Here is an 18,568-nt window from a genome sequence, read left to right as displayed (position 1 = left end):
AGATTGTTGAATCTCAGATGCTGAGATTGCTACTGGTTATTACTTTGGTTTCAAAAAAAAAAAAAACTTCTAGTGGCACTTCTTCTGCCACTAGACGGCAATACCTGTGACCAATCACACCTGAAACACTTTTTGCACTTACTAAGGGTTTTTTCCTTAAGTCTAAATTCTTGCTTGTGTTGTACGTCGCTTTGGATAAAAGCGTCTGCTAAATGAAATTGTAGAATTGTAGAATTGTTGGTAGAAGTTTGTCTTCAAGTCGGATAGCCCTAAAGTTTTAGGAAAAAAGATCATGGTTTGAATTAAAATGAAAACATTTTTTCCAGAAAGCGTTTTAAAACAGAATGAACCAGTTTTAATAATTTCCAATTATGTACATGTTGTTTTTATCTCTTCTGGCCTAAAGCAAAGAAAGGGGTGGCAGCTTGTCCTGTAACCGACTGTGTTCAATGAGCAGATATTATCAGCCCATAATGATTGCAGGCTACTCTCTACCTTCTACCCTCTAAATCGAATCGAATCGAAATCGTATCGTGGTACGAAAATACGAAATTTAAAAGTACGAAAGTACAAAATTTTGGTAGATCTTTACCCATTTCACATACTTTTTTTGTTTTTATTTCACATTTGTTTTGGCAAAGTAAATGTGTGTTTCCCACACTACTAAAGCACCTTGGAATTGAATTGAATTGAACTGCATCTTATTCAAAGGTAGTGCTGTTCAACACCACACAGTTTCTGTTTAAAGTCATGTTTTGTTACGATTTATCTGTGCTGAACGTTTGTTTGCTGCAGCATGTTGCTCTACATGTGGTCCATCTTCTCCAGTAGACCATGTGCCTGAGGCATTAATTGTGTAAATTCTGCATATTTGTTACATTTAATACTGTTTCTATGTTTTAAGGTGAATAAGTGCTTTGATTTGATGGATTTTGATGTTTCAATTTCAATGCTCACAGTATTCTGAACACACACACAGACAAGTAGTCAAAGTCAGATCACTTCAGAGTGACTGTCACCCAGTGTGTCATGTGATTAAAATCTCTGCTGATCTCTCAAGTCTGACCAGATGATTTTTATGTTTGATACGGACTACACAGTGCAAAATCCAGCTGTCATCACATTATGACCTTACTCGAATTTCACTTCAGCTGGAGATTATTATTCTCTATCCTATTTTGATATCATGTGCAACAGAAGCTTAGATTAAAATGACAATTCCCCGGCAGAGCAGAGACATCATCTGGCCTTTCTGATCCTAATCCACACAGAATGCATTTCACAAAGATTCACCAAAGACATGCAGGCCTGTGCTAATACTGCGTGTGTGTGTGTGTGTGTGTGTGTGTGTGTGTGTGTGTGTGTGTGAGAGAGAGATGGAGATTCAAGCACACTATTCTGTTGTTGTAATTTCACATCACAGATGAAGCGGTCATAAACACGATTAAACCTTTTCCATGACTGTGTGCATGTGCAGATGGAGGGTTGAAGGTATTACTGTGGATGGATGTGCTGCTGCCTCTCTCTCTTTCTCTCTCTCTCTCTGCTGTAATGCACTACAACAGCTGGCGTCTCTCTGCACACATCTTCACACATTGAGTAGCCAGTCTGTTGCAGCAGCATCATCCTCTTACATACCCCAAACACACACAGAGTGACTTTTTGAAGGGGCTTGTTTGGATTTTGCATCGATGCTCCTTTTTGCCACAGCAGGGAGTGACACAAGTCTGCAGCAGCTATGGAGAGCAAGGTAAAACACATTTGACTGGATCATACACTTCTTCTCTGTAAGAACCTAACTGACAAAACATTAGAACAAAAGCCAGCCTCATGTAGAAAGTAAAAATGTTTTTAAGAGAAGCAAATGCCATGACCTCTCTTTGAGATCTACCGAACATGTGTTGTTATATCTGTTAACAGAAGGCCTTTAGTATTTGTTCAATCTTCAGCCATTAGACATCCATTTAAACTATTATTAAACTAGACTTGCTTGCTTTATGTTTCTGATATCACAATCTAAACATTATTCAAAGTGATTCAAGATTAGTGTAAGTGCTATGTGTCAACCTTTTAGTATGGTTTAGCAGTATGAAATAACTGGGCTGGAAGTAGGAAGACCAGTCAGACAACAATGCAAAAAGACACCTTCTGAGGCAGTGTGCTACACTGCCAGGCTGCATCCCTGTGAACCCTGAGCTGGAAATTCCCTACAGGGCAGGTGGGAGGGTGGGCAACTTTCAGCTTGAAATAAACTATTTGTATAAACTAAAAAAAAAAGTTAGTTCCCAGGTTGTCTTGAATTGCTAAGTTGACAAAATTTGATAAGATAAGATGAATTATTTTTTAAGCTAATAATTTATTTTTACTCTGTCGTATAGGACTGGTTTTGGTCTCTGTACAGACACTATGGTACCAAAGTTGACAACCTTACTATGACGGTAAGACTCAAGGAAGCTGCACAAAGTCACAGCACTGACTGTTCATGAAGATGTACCATAAAACTTCTGATATAAGCTCAGCCCCGATTACACGGCCAGTCTGTTTTAGTAGCCTGGTGTAGTTACACATTTTGACAAAAAAAGCCCTGTCTCAAATAGAAGCCATGCTGTTCATTTTTATAGAAATTCTTTGGATGTGTAAAACAGGGTTGATGGCTAATGATACAAGTATAAATGTCAGTTTTAGCATGCTAAATACATGGTTAGCTTAAGATTCTCCACAATTCAAGTAATACCGGCAGAGTAAACAAGAGAGATGCAAAAAGTGGTTTAAAGAAACAATCAGATTGTGTGTGTGTGTGTGTGTGTGTGTGTGTGTGTGTGTGTTGTGTTTTAGTGACCTACTAAAACACAACAGTTTTTGTTGCCAGCTTATATACTACATCACTTCGGAAACATTTAAATGACACGTATGAAATTTGCAAATGTGACATTCTTGGTTTGCAGAAATGTACAGTGCTAATGTTATTTTGGTGACTATAGGCTGGATGCATTCCTCTCATACAGTAGTCAGTGTGGTGTAATAAATATACAGAACCAGAACACCAAACATGTTTTATATAGAAAAAAATAGAACACTTGTATGAGTTACAGGTGGAATTCCTGAAGAGAACAGATTGAGCGTGAATGATGCGCCCAAGTGTTTCAGTGCTTACATGCTTTGGGTTCCACGCTGCTCCTAATCAGCATCAAAGATTAAAGCTCCACACTTGGCATAGAGCATAATCTGACTATCAGCTCAAATACCGCAGCGCTGACATGAAATCCTTTGTCATTTGGGTCACATGCAGATGCTGTCTTTAGCTAAATGATCCGCTGTGTGCCTAACTATGTCTGTTTGCTGCTGAGCAGGTTGTGCATGGTGGCTTTATTAGACTTTTCTCACTGAAAATATTTGCTGCTGGAAGCAAGAATGATGAGAGACTGAAAAACCATAAAGTTTCAGGCTGTAAAAAACAAAATGAATAGCTATTGACTGTTTTATTTTTAAAGTTTTAGTATGTCAGAAGAAAAGATCATAAAAAGTCATATTGTGATTGGGAATCACCCTTAGATCCCCCTGGAGGTCTAGGTCAGAGAGGGTGTATATATAAATGCCCCCCCAACCAATATAAAAAAGGTGATAAAGGTGCTTGATTGTTGTCAAGAGCAAAATTTCGAGTTATGTTCAAAATATTCTTATCCAAACTCATCAGTTAACCCATTGCCGCCTGGTCAGGGTCAGGTCAAAATACACAGTATAGTTTCTGCTCCTTAGATGCATACAGTCGCTTTCAAAATAAACTTACAATAGCAACAATTTGTAACAGTCGTATTTATATTTATTTCCTTGTGCATCACAAGCACATGGTTAGGTTTAGGCAACAAAAGCATGTGTTTGTGTTTTGAAAAACATCATGACTTGGTTCAACATGCATATGGGAAGCAAACAGCAGGTTCCCAAATGAAGGTCTGGGGTTTCTTGGACCCCACTTTTTCCTCCACCTGGCCTTTGGGGACTTTCCAGCCCCTTATATTAGGTCGTTACCAGCAGCGTTTCAAATTGGCGCCATCCAGTGGTCTATTGTTCTGCAGCAAAGGTGCCGTCAGGCCAACCGGCAGCATATCATACTGCTGTGATAGGCCACGGTACAAACTGACGCCGTCCACCGGTGTCTCATACTGCCGCTAAAGGTGGCTTTCTGCATCAATGTCTTACACCAAAATCACTGACCATGCAGCAGTTTTTGACAAGTTTTTGCCTTTTGATGCCTTTCAGAAGTATTTAAACCTTTGAACCCACAGTAAATTGGTTTGATTCTTTCAGAAACATGAGAAATAATGTCAGAATTTATATATAAATATGGGTCCAAGGAACCACAGACCTTCCTTGTGCATCACAAGCACATGGTTAGGTTTAGGCAACAAAAGCATGTGTTTGTGTTTTGAAAAATATAAAATATATATATATATATATATACACACACACACATATATATATATATATATATATAAATACATATTAAAAAATATATTTATAATTATCAGAATTACATATATAAAAATATGTTACTGAATTACTATTCTTTTTAAGCACTTTTTAAAGTTGTTTCCTTGTTTATTTGTGACTTTATTATTATTATTATTATTATCATTATGCTATTTTTCAGATACTCTTATCAATGATGTGCTATTTTTAAGTAATTTGCTTGACTTGATTTCTTTTAAAAACATGGGGAGAAGTGAATGAGCATATGAGCAGTTTCCTCAGGCTTCAAAAGGTTAATGTGTATTAAATATTGTTGGCTGTATTTAATTCAGCTTAACACATGCCCATGTAACTATACAGTCAACAAAAATACACACACGCGCGCGCGCATGCATGCACACACAAACACTTAAAACACAGGAGAGGTTCTTTGAGGTCAAACATTATTATTTTGTCCAAACAGGAAGTGCGAGACCCATCATGCCTGAGGACTGCAGGAATAACATTGTTCTTCTGAAAGTGGGTGGGAACAGCATAGTGATGGGTGAACAGGCGCCGGTGCCATTGCCATCATCACCATGCCAGGGCCCAGGTCATCAGACGGCCCTGCACAGAGCCGCCATGGTGGGGAACAGCGACACCATGGCTGCTCTGATCAAGGGAGGCTGTGCTGTGGACCTGCAGGACAGAGTGAGTGATGGACACGCTGCATATGTCTTCCACACACCTACAGCAACATTCACTCTTCTCAGATTGTGTGGTTGATGAAATGATTAGTTTGTAACAGGAATACTGTGTCCATTGTCTGTTTGAGGGACGGCAACACTGCGCTGCATGAGGTGTCCTGGCATGGTTTCTCTAACTGTGTCAAACTGCTGGTCAAGTCAGGAGCTGATGTACACATCAGGAACAAGGTAGGATAATAATACTTATAAATGAAGATAAAAATACTGCAAGACATAAAAAAAAGACACAACATAGATTCCTCCTCCTCGAAACTGGCAGCTTATTTTGTATTTTTGTAGAGCCTCTTGCAGATCTTTTCTAACTAATTCCAAGGATATGGAAATCTGCTTTTGTTTTTCCCTTTATTAAAAAGGAGGCGAACAAGTATTTTAAACAGCTATCGGCCAATATCTAATTTGTCAGTACTAGTTCAAGTTTTTGAATCTCTCTTGTGAGTAATCAACTAAAAGACTTTTTACACCAATGATATTTTATTAACAAATAATTCAGGTTTTAGAAAAAAAGCACAGCACTATCATAGCTGCACAGATGGCAGTAAATCACATTTCTGTAGCACTTGATAAGGTGCAACATTGCAAAGCACTATTGACTGATTTATCCAGGTGTTCGACAAAGTTGACCATGATGTTTTAACGCTTAGATTTCTGAGCTTAGGGCTCTCAGAGGAAGCAATTGCTTAGTTTCCAAACTATCTTAGTAATCAGTCTCAGTGCATTAGTTATGATGATCTATGCTCTGTTATTGTATCTGTCCACAAGGGTGTGCTGCAGGGCTCTGTATTAAGTCCACTTTTATTTACTTAATGTGAATAATCTAGGTCAAAATGTGTCAAATGCTACTTTCCATTTTTATGCTGATGACACTGTTGTATCCTGCTGCGCGGCAACACTTGTACAGGCCACTGAATACTTTCAAAATGCATTTGTGGCTGTTAGAAATATTCTGCATGAGCTAAAAATTTCACCTAAATATACCACTGTGATCAAAGAAGAACCCCCCCCCCCCCTTTTTTTGGTGAGATGAAATAAGATGAGATGATACTTTATTGTCCCTTTCACAGATATTTGTCTTGTATTCTCAAGCTCTCAGCAATCAAAAGAAAAGCATGAAACCAATAAAAAAAACATATTAAAAACATCTGTAAGGTCGCCCTCCAGCGCTCATCAGAAAGACGACACAATAAACGTCCAGATGCCCCTCTGACAAACACTATAGGAAACATGATCACATTATAGACATCATACATTTACAGAAACCTCTGTCAAGTCACAATTCCAATCTGTGCTGTGTTGCTGATTGCAAATCCATTAATAAAAATAGTTAATCGGAAAATCGTAAGTAATCGTTGCAGTTCATTGCAGTTCTTTACAGTGGCTCTGATGCTAGCATGGAGAGTTATTGTGAGTAGAAATAAGTACCAGCACAAGTATATAAAAATATTAAATAGAAATACAGTTAGAGTAAGCAATTAGCAAAGTATGTAAATATTCTAATATTTAAATGTTGACTCTTTGGACCGGTCTTTTGAAATTCTACACTATAAACTTCTTCAAAATGCTGTACCATAAGTTTAATCAACATCTGGAACAATGTCTTTTTTTGACTGTTTTTAACATATGCTATAGTATGACATTTTTCAGCATTTTAAATGTTAACTTTTTGGGCTGTTCTTTTGAAATTCTACACCAAATACTTCTTCAAAATGCTATTCTGACTTTTTTTGACATTTGGAATAATGAATCTTTCGACCATTTTTTCGACATACTATAGTATGACTTTTTTCAACATTTTAAATATAGACTTTTTGGACCATTCTTTTGGCGTTCTACATATAATATTCTTCTAAATGTCATACGATAAGTTTTATTGACATCTGGAACAAAGTCTTTTTCAGCCATTTTTTCCTACATGCTATAGTATGCCGTTTGCTCACATACCAAACTATAACTTTTTTTCAACTTTTTCTTTTCCTTTTTTTAAAGATATTTTTTGGGGGCATTTCCCTTTTATTTATAAGGCAGTTAAACAGAGAGATAGGTAAGTAGGGGGAGAGAAGGGGATATGACATGCAGCAAAGCATGCAAGCCGGACTCGAACCTGGGCCACTGCAGCGTCTTAGGCATGTGGGGTGCACACTGGACCTGATGAGCTAGAGGCTGTCCTGATCTTTCAGCACTTTGAGTGTTCCCTTTGTGGACCCTTTATTCCACATTGTATACTATAATGTTCTTCAAAGTGCTATACTATGCTATACTATATACAATTTTTTTTAACATTTGGAGCAATTCATTTTTCGACCATTTTTTCCACATGCTATAGTATGGCGTTTTGTGACACACTATAGTATGACTTTTTTTCAACATTTTAAAATTAATTATGTAAATATGCTGTGTATGTAAATGTGTAAACATATAAATGTAAGAAATACAATGATAGACAATTAGCACTAATATATGATTATACTGTATATAATGTGCTGAGTATGAAGTATGTAAAATATAAATCTGTGCCTTATCCCACAATGAATATTTGAAACTAGTATGTAAGTTTTATATGTATATATATATATATATATATATATATATATATGTGTGTGTGTGTGTGTGTGTGTGTATGTGTGTGTAAATATGTTTGCAATGAATAACAAGAATAACAATAACAGCATATACAATATATAGAATGTGTATATATAGATGTAAAATATAGACTACATTCAAGAGTTGGAAGAATATTGCACGAGTAACAGCACAAAGGGTTGCTGTCGTTGAAATAGAAATATTGCACCAAATATTGCAGCGTAGACAGTGATATAAAGAATTATTGCACCTCAAAAACCTTATTGCACATTGCAACACTGAGTTGTGATGTTATATGCTCTTCCCCCTGGCCTGTGTGTGTTGATTCAGGCAGGAAACACGGCACTCCACCTGGCTTGTCAAAATGCACACGCTCAGACCGCTCGCCTCCTGCTGCTCGGAGGATCTACACCAGACACCAAGAACCACGTGAGTCCCCCATCATCCCACAATGCACTGAGCTCTCTCCTTAGACACTAACACATGATTTTAAAAGTGGTAGACTCTTTGCTGTGTCAATATGATTCTACAAAGCTTTAGTCATGAACGCTGTTGAAAAGTAAGGGATGGTGTCATGATAAGAGCTGTGTTCTGGTTCCAGGTGGGTGACACCTGTCTGCATGTAGCGGCTCGCTACAACAACCTGACACTGGTCAAACTGTTGCTCAGTTCTCTGTGCTCAGTGACAGAGAGAAACCAGGTACTATGTGTCTGTGTTTTGAGAATCTCATGCAGGTGAAATCACTCACACACTAGGCGTCAATTGTGGATTTATGGAGTTATGTGGTGCAACAACACCTCTAAGGGTGTCTGCTGCATCATGACTGAGGGAGCCAGTTCCTACCGACAAACACATCGCCATAGCATCATGTGACCTAGAAAAGACAAAAAATTTGCACAATTTAAAGGCAAATGTAAACCTCCCTTTTGTTATAAATGTCCTATTCCATTTCCACCAATATGTCCCCCGAAATCCCACAATCCCTGCTCCTTCAAACTTAAGTTCATGTTCATTCATTATTTGTGTATTATTAGTTGAATTGTATGCTTGTCGATGGACAAATGATGTTTCATGTTCTCTTGATAGTATGAAGAATCTGCAGGCAAGCAAACACACTTACTGCACTGTGCGGTTTATGCATCTGTCTCTGTGTGTGTGTGTGTGTGTGTGTGTGTGTGTGTGTGTGCGGGCATGCGCGTGTGCATGTGTGTCTGTGCGTTTTCCTGTAGACGGGGGACACAGCTCTCCATGTGGCCACTGCTCTGAACCATAAGAAGACAGTCCAGCTCTTACTGGAGGCGGGGACTGATGGCAAAATCAGAAATCATGTAAGTTCCATCTACTCGATGACTGCTTAGTCACAGCTCCACAATGTATTCTGACATCACAAAATATCTCACTAACAATATACATCTCTGTCTACACGTTAACAAGTGAAGGTAATAGCAAGAGGTTACTATTATCGAAGCTTATGAGTTTTAGTCAAACGCCGTTGCCATGGTGACGCATTATTTGCCATAAAGAGGAAGCTCTGTTTGAGGGGCTAGAGATGCTTACAAGCTCATGAAAATTGGCACACACATTAGACACACACATCCTAAAATGTGATATCTGCTAAAAACTTTTTGTCCTGGAATTTGTTTTTTATTTTTTTTTAAGCGAATTCTTTTTTTAAAAATTTTTTTTCTTCATTTTTAGCCCTTGTATTTTAACAAACTCCTCCTACAGACTGACTTCAAATCCAGGTGTAGTATCTCCCGGCGGTGTTGATGCTAACCTGCAAAGCATTTTAGATTTCGTCAAACAGTATAGCAAATTTTGATATGCCAAAATCACACAGGAAGCCTTTGTAATATGACTTTGAATGGTCCAATCTGCCCTAAACTTCACATGCTGTGTGTTCAGGCCTACAATATGTCTACAGACAAAAGGCATACTCTGATCACAGCTCAAACTTGCAATATAGAGTCCCAAAATCCTTTATTTAAGGTCAACTCCACAAATCTGTTACCTGATATGAGTTCTGTGCATGGGTGTAGCAAGCAGCCATCACATAATATAAATTAACTTGATACATCCCAGCTCCACCGGACTGATAGCCGATGGGTTCTGGGATTGACTAAAAATCCCCACAACTGCACCTCTTGACTGCAAGCGTTCTGTTTACTAAACTTATGGATAAAATGTTCCTCTTTAAAGCACCTTCATTTAGACAGTGTAATATAGGATGAATATTACATTACTGTTGTGCTATGGCTCATATGAAACATCAGTGTGTTTTCTCATGTTTATGACTCCCTGTTCACTTCCAGGCAGGTAAAACAGCTCTTGACAAAGCCAGAGATAACAACCACAAAGATCTGGCACAGTTCCTGGCCAGAGCACCTCAGGTTTGTATCTGTATCAATAACTTCACTAAGATCTTATGACTTCTTCTATTATCGACAGACCAAAACATCAACACTAGAACGCCATGACTGTTTTCACATTCATATGTCATATAACTCTGTTGAATTTAAAATAACAGTGCTGCAGCGCCCATTATTAGCTGATAATTTTTATCATAGCTCTCAAATTTTGACACCAAGTTCTTTGGCAGAGGCTTCAACAAAGAGAAATGTTTGCAACTTTTTTGGTTTTATTTTTCGCAAAATTAAAACATACACACATGCACACACAAGAGTAACAAATACATGCAGTGCAGGGAGAGACAGAAAACCTGTTGGGCTTATTTGGAGCCTCCATCTAAATAATGTATTTTAAAAAAAGGAAAAATTAGGCTATACAGAACACACCATATGAAAAATAATATGATTAGATAGCACGTACAAAAAAAAAGCCAAAATAGAAAAAGTCTAAATGAACTTGTTAATATATTATAATGTACATTTTGTGTTTACATTATTATTATTATTATTATTATTATTATTATTATTTATTATTATTATTATTATTATTATTATTATTATTATTATTGTTGTTGTTGTTAATTTTTTAAAAGATAACCTACCACAATAAATGCATTACTCTCTATACTGGATATTTGTCATAAGAAATTTTGGCGTTAAATGACCATGCAAGGCCTCTCTAGCTGGCATGGCATTCTGGCCCTTCTAGTGTTAAAAAGTACAGTGTAATGAATATGATTAGCAGAGATATTATAATCAGCGTTTATGATTGCAGGAGCAAATTTGTTGCGTATTTAAGGCTTATTCCTAGAATAAAATGTATTACTGTAAACTGCAACAGGTCTTGTATTTGTCCTCAGGTGCATCGTTTCATGCGCGGAAGAACTATAAGGAAACGAAGAGAGAGACTCACAGCTGATCGCAGGAGCCAATCTGTCACCAGATTAGAAATTCTACCAAACAAAGTGAGAAAATACAAAAAACTATTTATACAGCATGTGGAGGTCTGCTGAGCTGTAGGGAGAATTCTTCTCAGGTTGCATTTGAATTTGATTTTACTGTGTACCTGTTATCTGTTTGTCCTGAGCAGGACAGCAGCTCTGCAGTGGAGGAAACCCCCAGCAGTGAAAAAATGGAGAACAGAACCATCACTAAAGTGGCTCCTCACCAGCAGCCGCCTCATCATCACAAAACCCCTGCAGCCGCCATCAGCAGCCCCAACAGCCACCGAAAGAGAAGGAGAGCCAGGGAACAGGTAGGACAGAGAGACCACAGCTGTCATGCTGAGCTGTCCACAATAGGCGGGTCATTACAAATTTAATATTTTTGAAATGTAAAATAAAACACAATTGCGAGATGAAATGTGTTTCCACTGAGTGACGTTATACGACATTCTCACAATATTATGCAACTTCTCCTCTGGAAACTGAAACTGTGAATATAAAATATGCCCAATAGAAACACAACAAGTTAAAAAACTCTTATTTATTGCAAAAAAGTTTTTGCGCTTGCATGAGGTGGTATTCCACACAAAACCATATTTTGCAGAACTGCAATGGAAACACTTTTTGGGGTTTTATAGGTCACATGACGCTATGACTATGTGCTTGTCAGTAGGAACTGGCTCCCTCATTATTTTTTTGCATCACATAACTCTTCAAAAGTTGAGTGGATCATCTGAAAGTTTTGAATCCACAGTTCCTCTGTGAAATCGTGGACTATCACCTCCCAGAAATCCCTCATATGTGGCCGCTCCCATGTATAAGGGGCTCGCCTTTCCATTATGGCTCCATAACACGCCTATGTGGCCTTGAATTGGAAATAATGACCGCTAGTGTGGTGACTGCAATAGAAATAAAGCTGCTAATGTTTAGAACATCCATCAGCATGCTTCTTGGAATGTTATCACCAGAGGAGAAGTTGCAGAACATCACTCAATGGAAACACAGTCATCTCGCAATTGTGTTTTTATGACATTTTAAAAATATTGCTTAAGTTTTGCGTAAATTTATAATGGTAACCTGCCTACTGTGACTGACTACATAATGACCAGATGAACTCAGATGCAGTCCAGTTTCCACCTGGTCTAACTCTCATGTCAGAACGTCACTGTATATCATTTAAAAACAACTTGGACCAGATATCACCACATTTTGAAAACTTAACCAACAGTTTCCTGTTTTAACTCCTGTGCAGGCTTTGAAAGGAAATGATGTGAGAAAAGGCAAAAAAGACTTCAACATTAAGGAGAATCTGCTGTGGGATGATTTTGAAGATTTCGCAGAGAATGGAAAAATGTATCAGCTGTACACACTATACCGAGACAAGGACGGCAACATTAGACAGGTCAGTGATGACGAAGCTACTAACATGTTTTGTAAAGCCATTATTCTCAGAGTTCAATTCCATCCTGCTTCTGAGTGTGCAGTCAGTGTGTAACCTGAGATGTCCCCCTTCAGGCTCCAGCCTATGGATGCCACTGTAAGCCCCTGCTCAAGAAGCTGGAGGGCCAACTGAAGGCCACGCAGGAGGAGATGAGGCTGCACATCCTCAACATCCAGGAGCAGGTCAACTGCAGACTGGGCAAAATGGACAGCAGGAACAGACACCAGGTCTGTGTCCACTCTGTCTCTGCTCACACATCGTTACTTTAGTTTACTTCACACACTTAAAGATCAGTTCATTTGATTTTACTCCAAAAACTGCTGGCTGCCTTTACTTTATGGAGGACATAAGTATCAATGAATACATGTATAAATAAATATAGGAATAAATAAATACAAAGAAAGAAAGAAAGAGTGGAATGTAATCACAATTCACATCAGTGAAATTAACACTTTTTTTCTAGTCTTCAAATTGCATGTCTTTCTCTTTTTTAGTCTGTTTGATTTTGTTTTGTCTTGTTTTGTCTTGTTTTTTTTTTTCTTGTTTTGTTTTTTCTTGTCTCGTCTTGTCTTATTTTGTTGTGTTTTGTCTTGTCTTTCTTTCTCTTTCTGGTGTGTTTAAAGTCTGGATGCTCTATTTCTTTGTTCTTTTGCGTAGTTGTATTTTTGGAAACCTTGACTAAGAAACTACAGATAAAAACTAGCCTCCTGGCTAATTCTGGCATTTTTATACCTTGTGTATTTATTAATGTGCACTGTCTCCTTTTTGATACTAAACAGAAAGAAAGAAAGACAGAGGTTAGGACCTCTTACCTAAATTTATTAATGCATCTGTCTGTTTAAAATCATTTCAGTTTCATTGTTTTCAGCATTTATTTATTTTCACATTTATTTCAGAATTTATTTATTCTTTAAAGTATTTATTTTTATGTTTATGCCCATTTTATTCATATAAGTATTTGTATCCAAATAATGTGTTCCTTTATGTATTTATACATCATTTATTTATTTATTTTTCATGCTCTTTAATATTTTATGTCTTAAAACTCAAACTTAAATGATTATACAATTCATTAAATTATCACAGTTGCTTGCTTCAGTTTGTTTTTTTTTTTGACAGTGAGATTGTTCTTTTCTTGTGGCAGATGAAAGTGTTGGACATGCTGAGTCAGGAAAGAGCTGCAGCAGAGAGGAAGAACATGATTTATAAGATCGAGCAGAGAGCTGCGCAGGGAAGAGAGGAAGCCCTCATGACTCAGGTATCTGTGACAACACCGGACCACTTTGGAGGATCTTATTTTATGACTATTTATGTAACCTTCATAACTGCGAACCGAATTCATTGTATTCTGATTATGAGATGGGAGGTCAGATGGATGCAACTTCCTGCATTCTGTAAGAAATATAAGTAAAAAACCTTTAAACCTTTAATTAAAGAATAATGGCAGATTTTGGCAAAATCATGATGTGATAATAGTCCAGATTTTTTAAAGAGATCTTACTTCATGTTTGGCACCCAATAGGAGACTGATCTGAAGATGAAAAATAATGTTTGAATATAAACACACACTTCCAAGAAGATGGAAGAAGGTATAAGAGAGTAGAGTCATCAGCATAAAAGTCAGAAGTGGAGCTTTAGTCTGAGTGGATTTTTGTCATGATTTTCACTCCATGTAGGAACAAGTGAAATGAGAGTGAGGGATAGCAGCTGCTGTGCTGTTACTCAGGTAAAGTTTGATAATCCAGCACCTTGTTTGTATCTCCTGCAGGCTGCAGTGAGTCATGAGCTGAAGAGATGGTGTATGTCCCAGCTGAAGGACATGGATGTCCACATCTCAGCCAAAAGCCAATACTACAAGCTCCTCCCGTCCCAGTCTTTGGAGCAGTCTGTGGCAGACGCTGACCTGGAATCACTCCCCCTGCTGTCTTTAGTGTCCGGAGACAGCAGCACTTCACTGGCCACCTACGTCAACATCCTGCCGTCTAAATCCACCTACAGCGTGGGAGGCCCGGAGCAGGAGCAGATAGGGAGCAGGACGTACTTTGAGATGAAGGTGGACAGATCACCAGGTATGTCCAAAAACAGCACCAATAGAGACCATTTTAAAGGGGCAATTGAGCCATGATTTATGGTTGTATTGCTGACGCAGCGTCAGTGGCACAGCTCAAAGGGATTAAAAATATAAAGACATTTTTTCACAGGACAGAGCAGTGAAGGAGACAATGAGAACCAACAGAAATATCAAACAGAGAAGTCATATATAAATCGCTACAACTTCGGAACAATATTGGCAGCATTAAGCCTGGGCGTCCAAGGTTTCAGCCGCAAATGTTTTATATATATATGTATGTGTGTGTGTGTGTGTGTGTTTAGAGAGAGAGAGAGAGAGAGAGAGAGAGAGAGAGAGAGAGAAAGAATTACTTATTAATGAATAAATCAATACCAAAATATGTAACTAAAACTCATAATGCAAAATTGTGACTCGCTCGATATAAAGGTGAAGTAGAGTAATGGGATTCAACTTTGGCTATCAGAAACAATGAGTTTTACATTAGAATATAAAATTTTAAAAATTCTGATAAAATGAAGGCTGCTACAAAGTTCTTGTTTCAGGTGTACAGTGACTCCACACACACATCACAATGTCAAGTGTTTTTATAAATGAAGTGAAAACCAGTGAGGAACTGAACAAAATGTGACATCTGAACTTGATCACATGCCAAGACAACCAAACGGATTAGACTTTTTGGATTAAAGAACAGTTAATGTCAAACATCAGTCAACAGCAGCATGGTAACCTATCCCATAAAACATTAAAGGAAAAGACAAAGAAGAAGCCTGATTTAAGAATAACACATCATTGTATTAATGACAGATCCTAACCTAGTTCCAACACTTCCTATATTTCCTTGTCGTCTGAGAGCATCAAGCCCATGAGCACAGAAAAGATGGATCACCTTGGAATAGGTCGGCTCTGGATTAACCACTTTACATTTTTACAGGTAGTAGTCCATTCTGATATGGTGTTGGTATATGTACCTGAGGTAAAGACCTACTCGGGAACAGACAGTAAAAGGACATAAAGTGTTTCTTTGACCATTAGTGCATGTAAAGATGTCCTGGTGGAAACCTTTAATACAAGTACGAACTTGAAAATGAGCAGAATTGGTCCCCTTTAACAAAAACCTTTTGAGCCCATGAAGCTAGCAATGATAATATCTCTGTGTTTTTGTCCTTGTATTGTATTATTTTTTAAACCAATATGGATTTGTGTACGGGTACGAAATTAAGTTTATTTGAATGGATAATACTAAAGCTATAATACTATAATAGTATAGTATAGTGTAGTAGTAATAGTTTGACAAAAAAAAGTTTCAAGTTCGGCTCATGACTTTCGTCCCACAGATTTTACCATGGAGACAGTTTAGTTGTAGTGGCGAGTCTTGATGGCAACTTACAGACATCTACTTTGCAAATAAGCAAACTCCATCTATGAGTCAAAATTTTGAAATATTTATGAATTATGCAAGATTGCTTGCTGTCAAAATCAACTTGTACAGATCTCAGCTGCTGGATGAATGTTTGTCATTTGCATACTGTGATTATTTATATGGAGAAAAACATTACAGTTGAACAGACTATTGCTTTTGTGTTAATGCATGATTTGTTTTTTTCTTAAACCCCACACATGTCACCAGACGACTACGAGAACACAGCGCTGTTCCCTCTCCATGCCAGCCCCACCCCAGGCCTCCTGCTGGGCTCTGTGGACCCCGTCTGGCAGCCTCCAGCAGTGCAGGACAGCTGCACAGCAGCACTGAGGCCTCTGTGTGCGGAGGGTTTCTCAAGCAGCAGCAGCCAGTCCAGCATCAGCAACCAGGGAGGCAGACTGATCCAACATCAGGAGCACGGCTCTGACGGACAAGACAGAAAACACTTTGGAGAGCTGATGTGTGCAAGCAGGCATACGGCGATGCACACTGAGGGCAGCAGAACACTGGAGTTCTTCATCGACCGTCCCGCTGAGCCCACACTCAGGCAGGAAAGGAACAATCAGCACGCCATGGAGGTGAGTATACTCAGTGTCCACCACAGCAGACGGTGACAGGGACATGGACCAGACCTGTCAAACACACAAACGGGCTCCAAACCCCATTTCACTTCAAGCCTTAGAGGATAATTCCATTTCATTACAACGTGAGTCTGATTTTAGCAGTTTCTGGCCATTATTTCAATCTCTATTAATGAAGTTAACAGAGGTGGGGACTTGGACTCAAGTCAGACTTGAGTCAATAATTTGATGACTTTAGACTCAACTGAACTAAAATAAAAATTTTAAAAAACTTGTAACTGAACTTGGACTTGGATTTGAACTTTTTGACTTAAAAAAAGACCAAAGATAAAAATGTATGACGAGCGAAGTAGTTTACCTTCTTTTTCTTTGAATAGACTGACACGATCAACTAACTTTCATGCTTTTCAAACCATTCTGGGTGTCTGGATCTTTTACACCAGTTTTTTTGTCAGAAGTCCTTCCTATTTTTAAGTAGTATTTGCTTCCATGAGCACCAATAATTTGACGGACACAAGAGGCGCACCTGCTGCCTCTCTTTGTTTGACAATTTAGAGTCACCAGTAAACCAAACCTGGACAGAGGAAGGAAGCCAAAGCACCCAGAGGAAACCCTCAAAGAAACAGGGAGAACATGTGAACTCCACAGTGAGCCTTCTTATCTGCACCATTGTGCCATCATTGTATCTCAGGCAAACTACTGAGACACAGTGCATTAACTAAAGCTGTAGAGGTGTTGGCAAATGTATTTGTGAACGGTGGACAGGACAAGGCGAACAGTTTCACCCTGTTCTCAGCCGTAATGCTAAGCTAGGCTAATTATCTACCAGCTCTGTGAAACCTATAGCGACATCACTTTTTTTGCCCTGCTTAGATGCCTTTCACAAGTATTTAAACCCTTGCACACAGGGCAAATAGGTTCAAATTATATATAAAAAATAAACTATGGGGAAAAAGGCAAATGGCAACTTGGCAATGAATGTTTTAAAACTTAAATATATAAGTAGATTAAAATAAGTATATCTGAAAAAGGCTAGCACCTTATTTATAATTACCAATAACACATTTTAAATAATATTACAAGAATTATTTACATTTTTCAGGTGATTTCCTTTGTTTTCACTTTTTTCTTTCTTTTTTTTCTTTGAATTTTTTTAAATTAATTTTCAAGTTAAATTTAAATTTAATTTCAAGTTTAAATTTCTTGTTCATTTTTGTTTTATTTCCGAAGTTGCTATTTACCATGCCATGTTTTTCAAAGACATTAAGTCATTTTGTTCTGGTTTCCAAGGATTAAAACACAGACATTAGACTGATATCAGTCTTCTCGCTGAGGGAAAACAAATATCTACATCGAGGGAAAAAACCTTCAAAAGCTGTTCTGAGAATTTCAACAACTTGTGTGTTATTGCCTACCTGTCAGGTGACTCAGCGTTTTTTTGAGACGGTGTCAACTCAGTTGGAACGCTGGTACGAGAGGAAGATCATGGAGGTGGAGCAGCAGACGGAGCTCAGAGCCCAGCAGGACAATAAGGAGCTGCTGCAGCAAATAAGCATGCTGGAGGAGGAGCTTGAGAAGCTGAAGACCAATGAGAATGCAGAAAGCCCATGCACCCTGACAGTGACTAATGATGAAGAAGGATTGGCATAGACTGGAATCAATAGCACATTATAGCAATGGTTACAGCAAGATCTTTATGTCAGTCGAGGTCTGGTCGTGAGAGGTTGTTTTTATGTGAAGTTTGTAATATCTTTGAAATGCGCTTTTTCTGAAGGGACGATGAGTTTAAGTTGCTGGAATGATAGGGGTGGCTGCAGGAAGTCATTGATGTTTTTGATTATAATTTTACCACTGTTTATCTGTTTTAGTGTTTCGTAAAGAATGACTGAGCTGTGATCAAATAAGTTTCAGA

The 18,568-nt window shown here is 38.1% G+C and overlaps 1 protein-coding gene across 1 annotated transcript; it reads left to right on the top strand.

The window, feature by feature from the left end:
- Window positions 1-5,007: 5,007 nt before the first annotated feature.
- ankrd6a (ankyrin repeat domain 6a) lies at window positions 5,008-18,306 on the top strand. The gene is made up of 14 exons (XM_042500837.1): window positions 5,008-5,154; window positions 5,280-5,381; window positions 8,121-8,219; window positions 8,392-8,490; window positions 9,021-9,119; window positions 10,104-10,181; window positions 11,060-11,164; window positions 11,290-11,454; window positions 12,396-12,545; window positions 12,659-12,811; window positions 13,729-13,842; window positions 14,353-14,653; window positions 16,283-16,653; window positions 18,079-18,306. The coding sequence occupies exons 1-14, from the start codon at window positions 5,008-5,010 to the stop codon at window positions 18,304-18,306; spliced, it is 2,211 nt and encodes a 736-aa protein (XP_042356771.1).
- The last annotated feature ends 262 nt before the right edge of the window (window positions 18,307-18,568 follow it).

The sequence above is a fragment of the Plectropomus leopardus genome, chromosome 14, assembly GCF_008729295.1.
Source record: "Plectropomus leopardus isolate mb chromosome 14, YSFRI_Pleo_2.0, whole genome shotgun sequence".
NCBI lineage: Eukaryota > Metazoa > Chordata > Actinopteri > Perciformes > Serranidae > Plectropomus > Plectropomus leopardus.
Note: the sequence above shows the minus strand (reverse complement) of the source record. Positions and strands in the feature narration are given on the sequence as shown.

Bases quoted from the DNA above. Each gene is read 5' to 3' on its own strand.
- ankrd6a (XM_042500837.1), top strand. From the start codon at position 5,008: ATGGGTGAACAGGCGCCGGTGCCATTGCCATCATCACCATGCCAGGGC. The intron at 8,220-8,391 runs GTGAGTCCCCCA...TTCTGGTTCCAG, and splicing joins CACCAGACACCAAGAACCAC to GTGGGTGACACCTGTCTGCA. The intron at 8,491-9,020 runs GTACTATGTGTC...GTTTTCCTGTAG, and splicing joins CAGTGACAGAGAGAAACCAG to ACGGGGGACACAGCTCTCCA.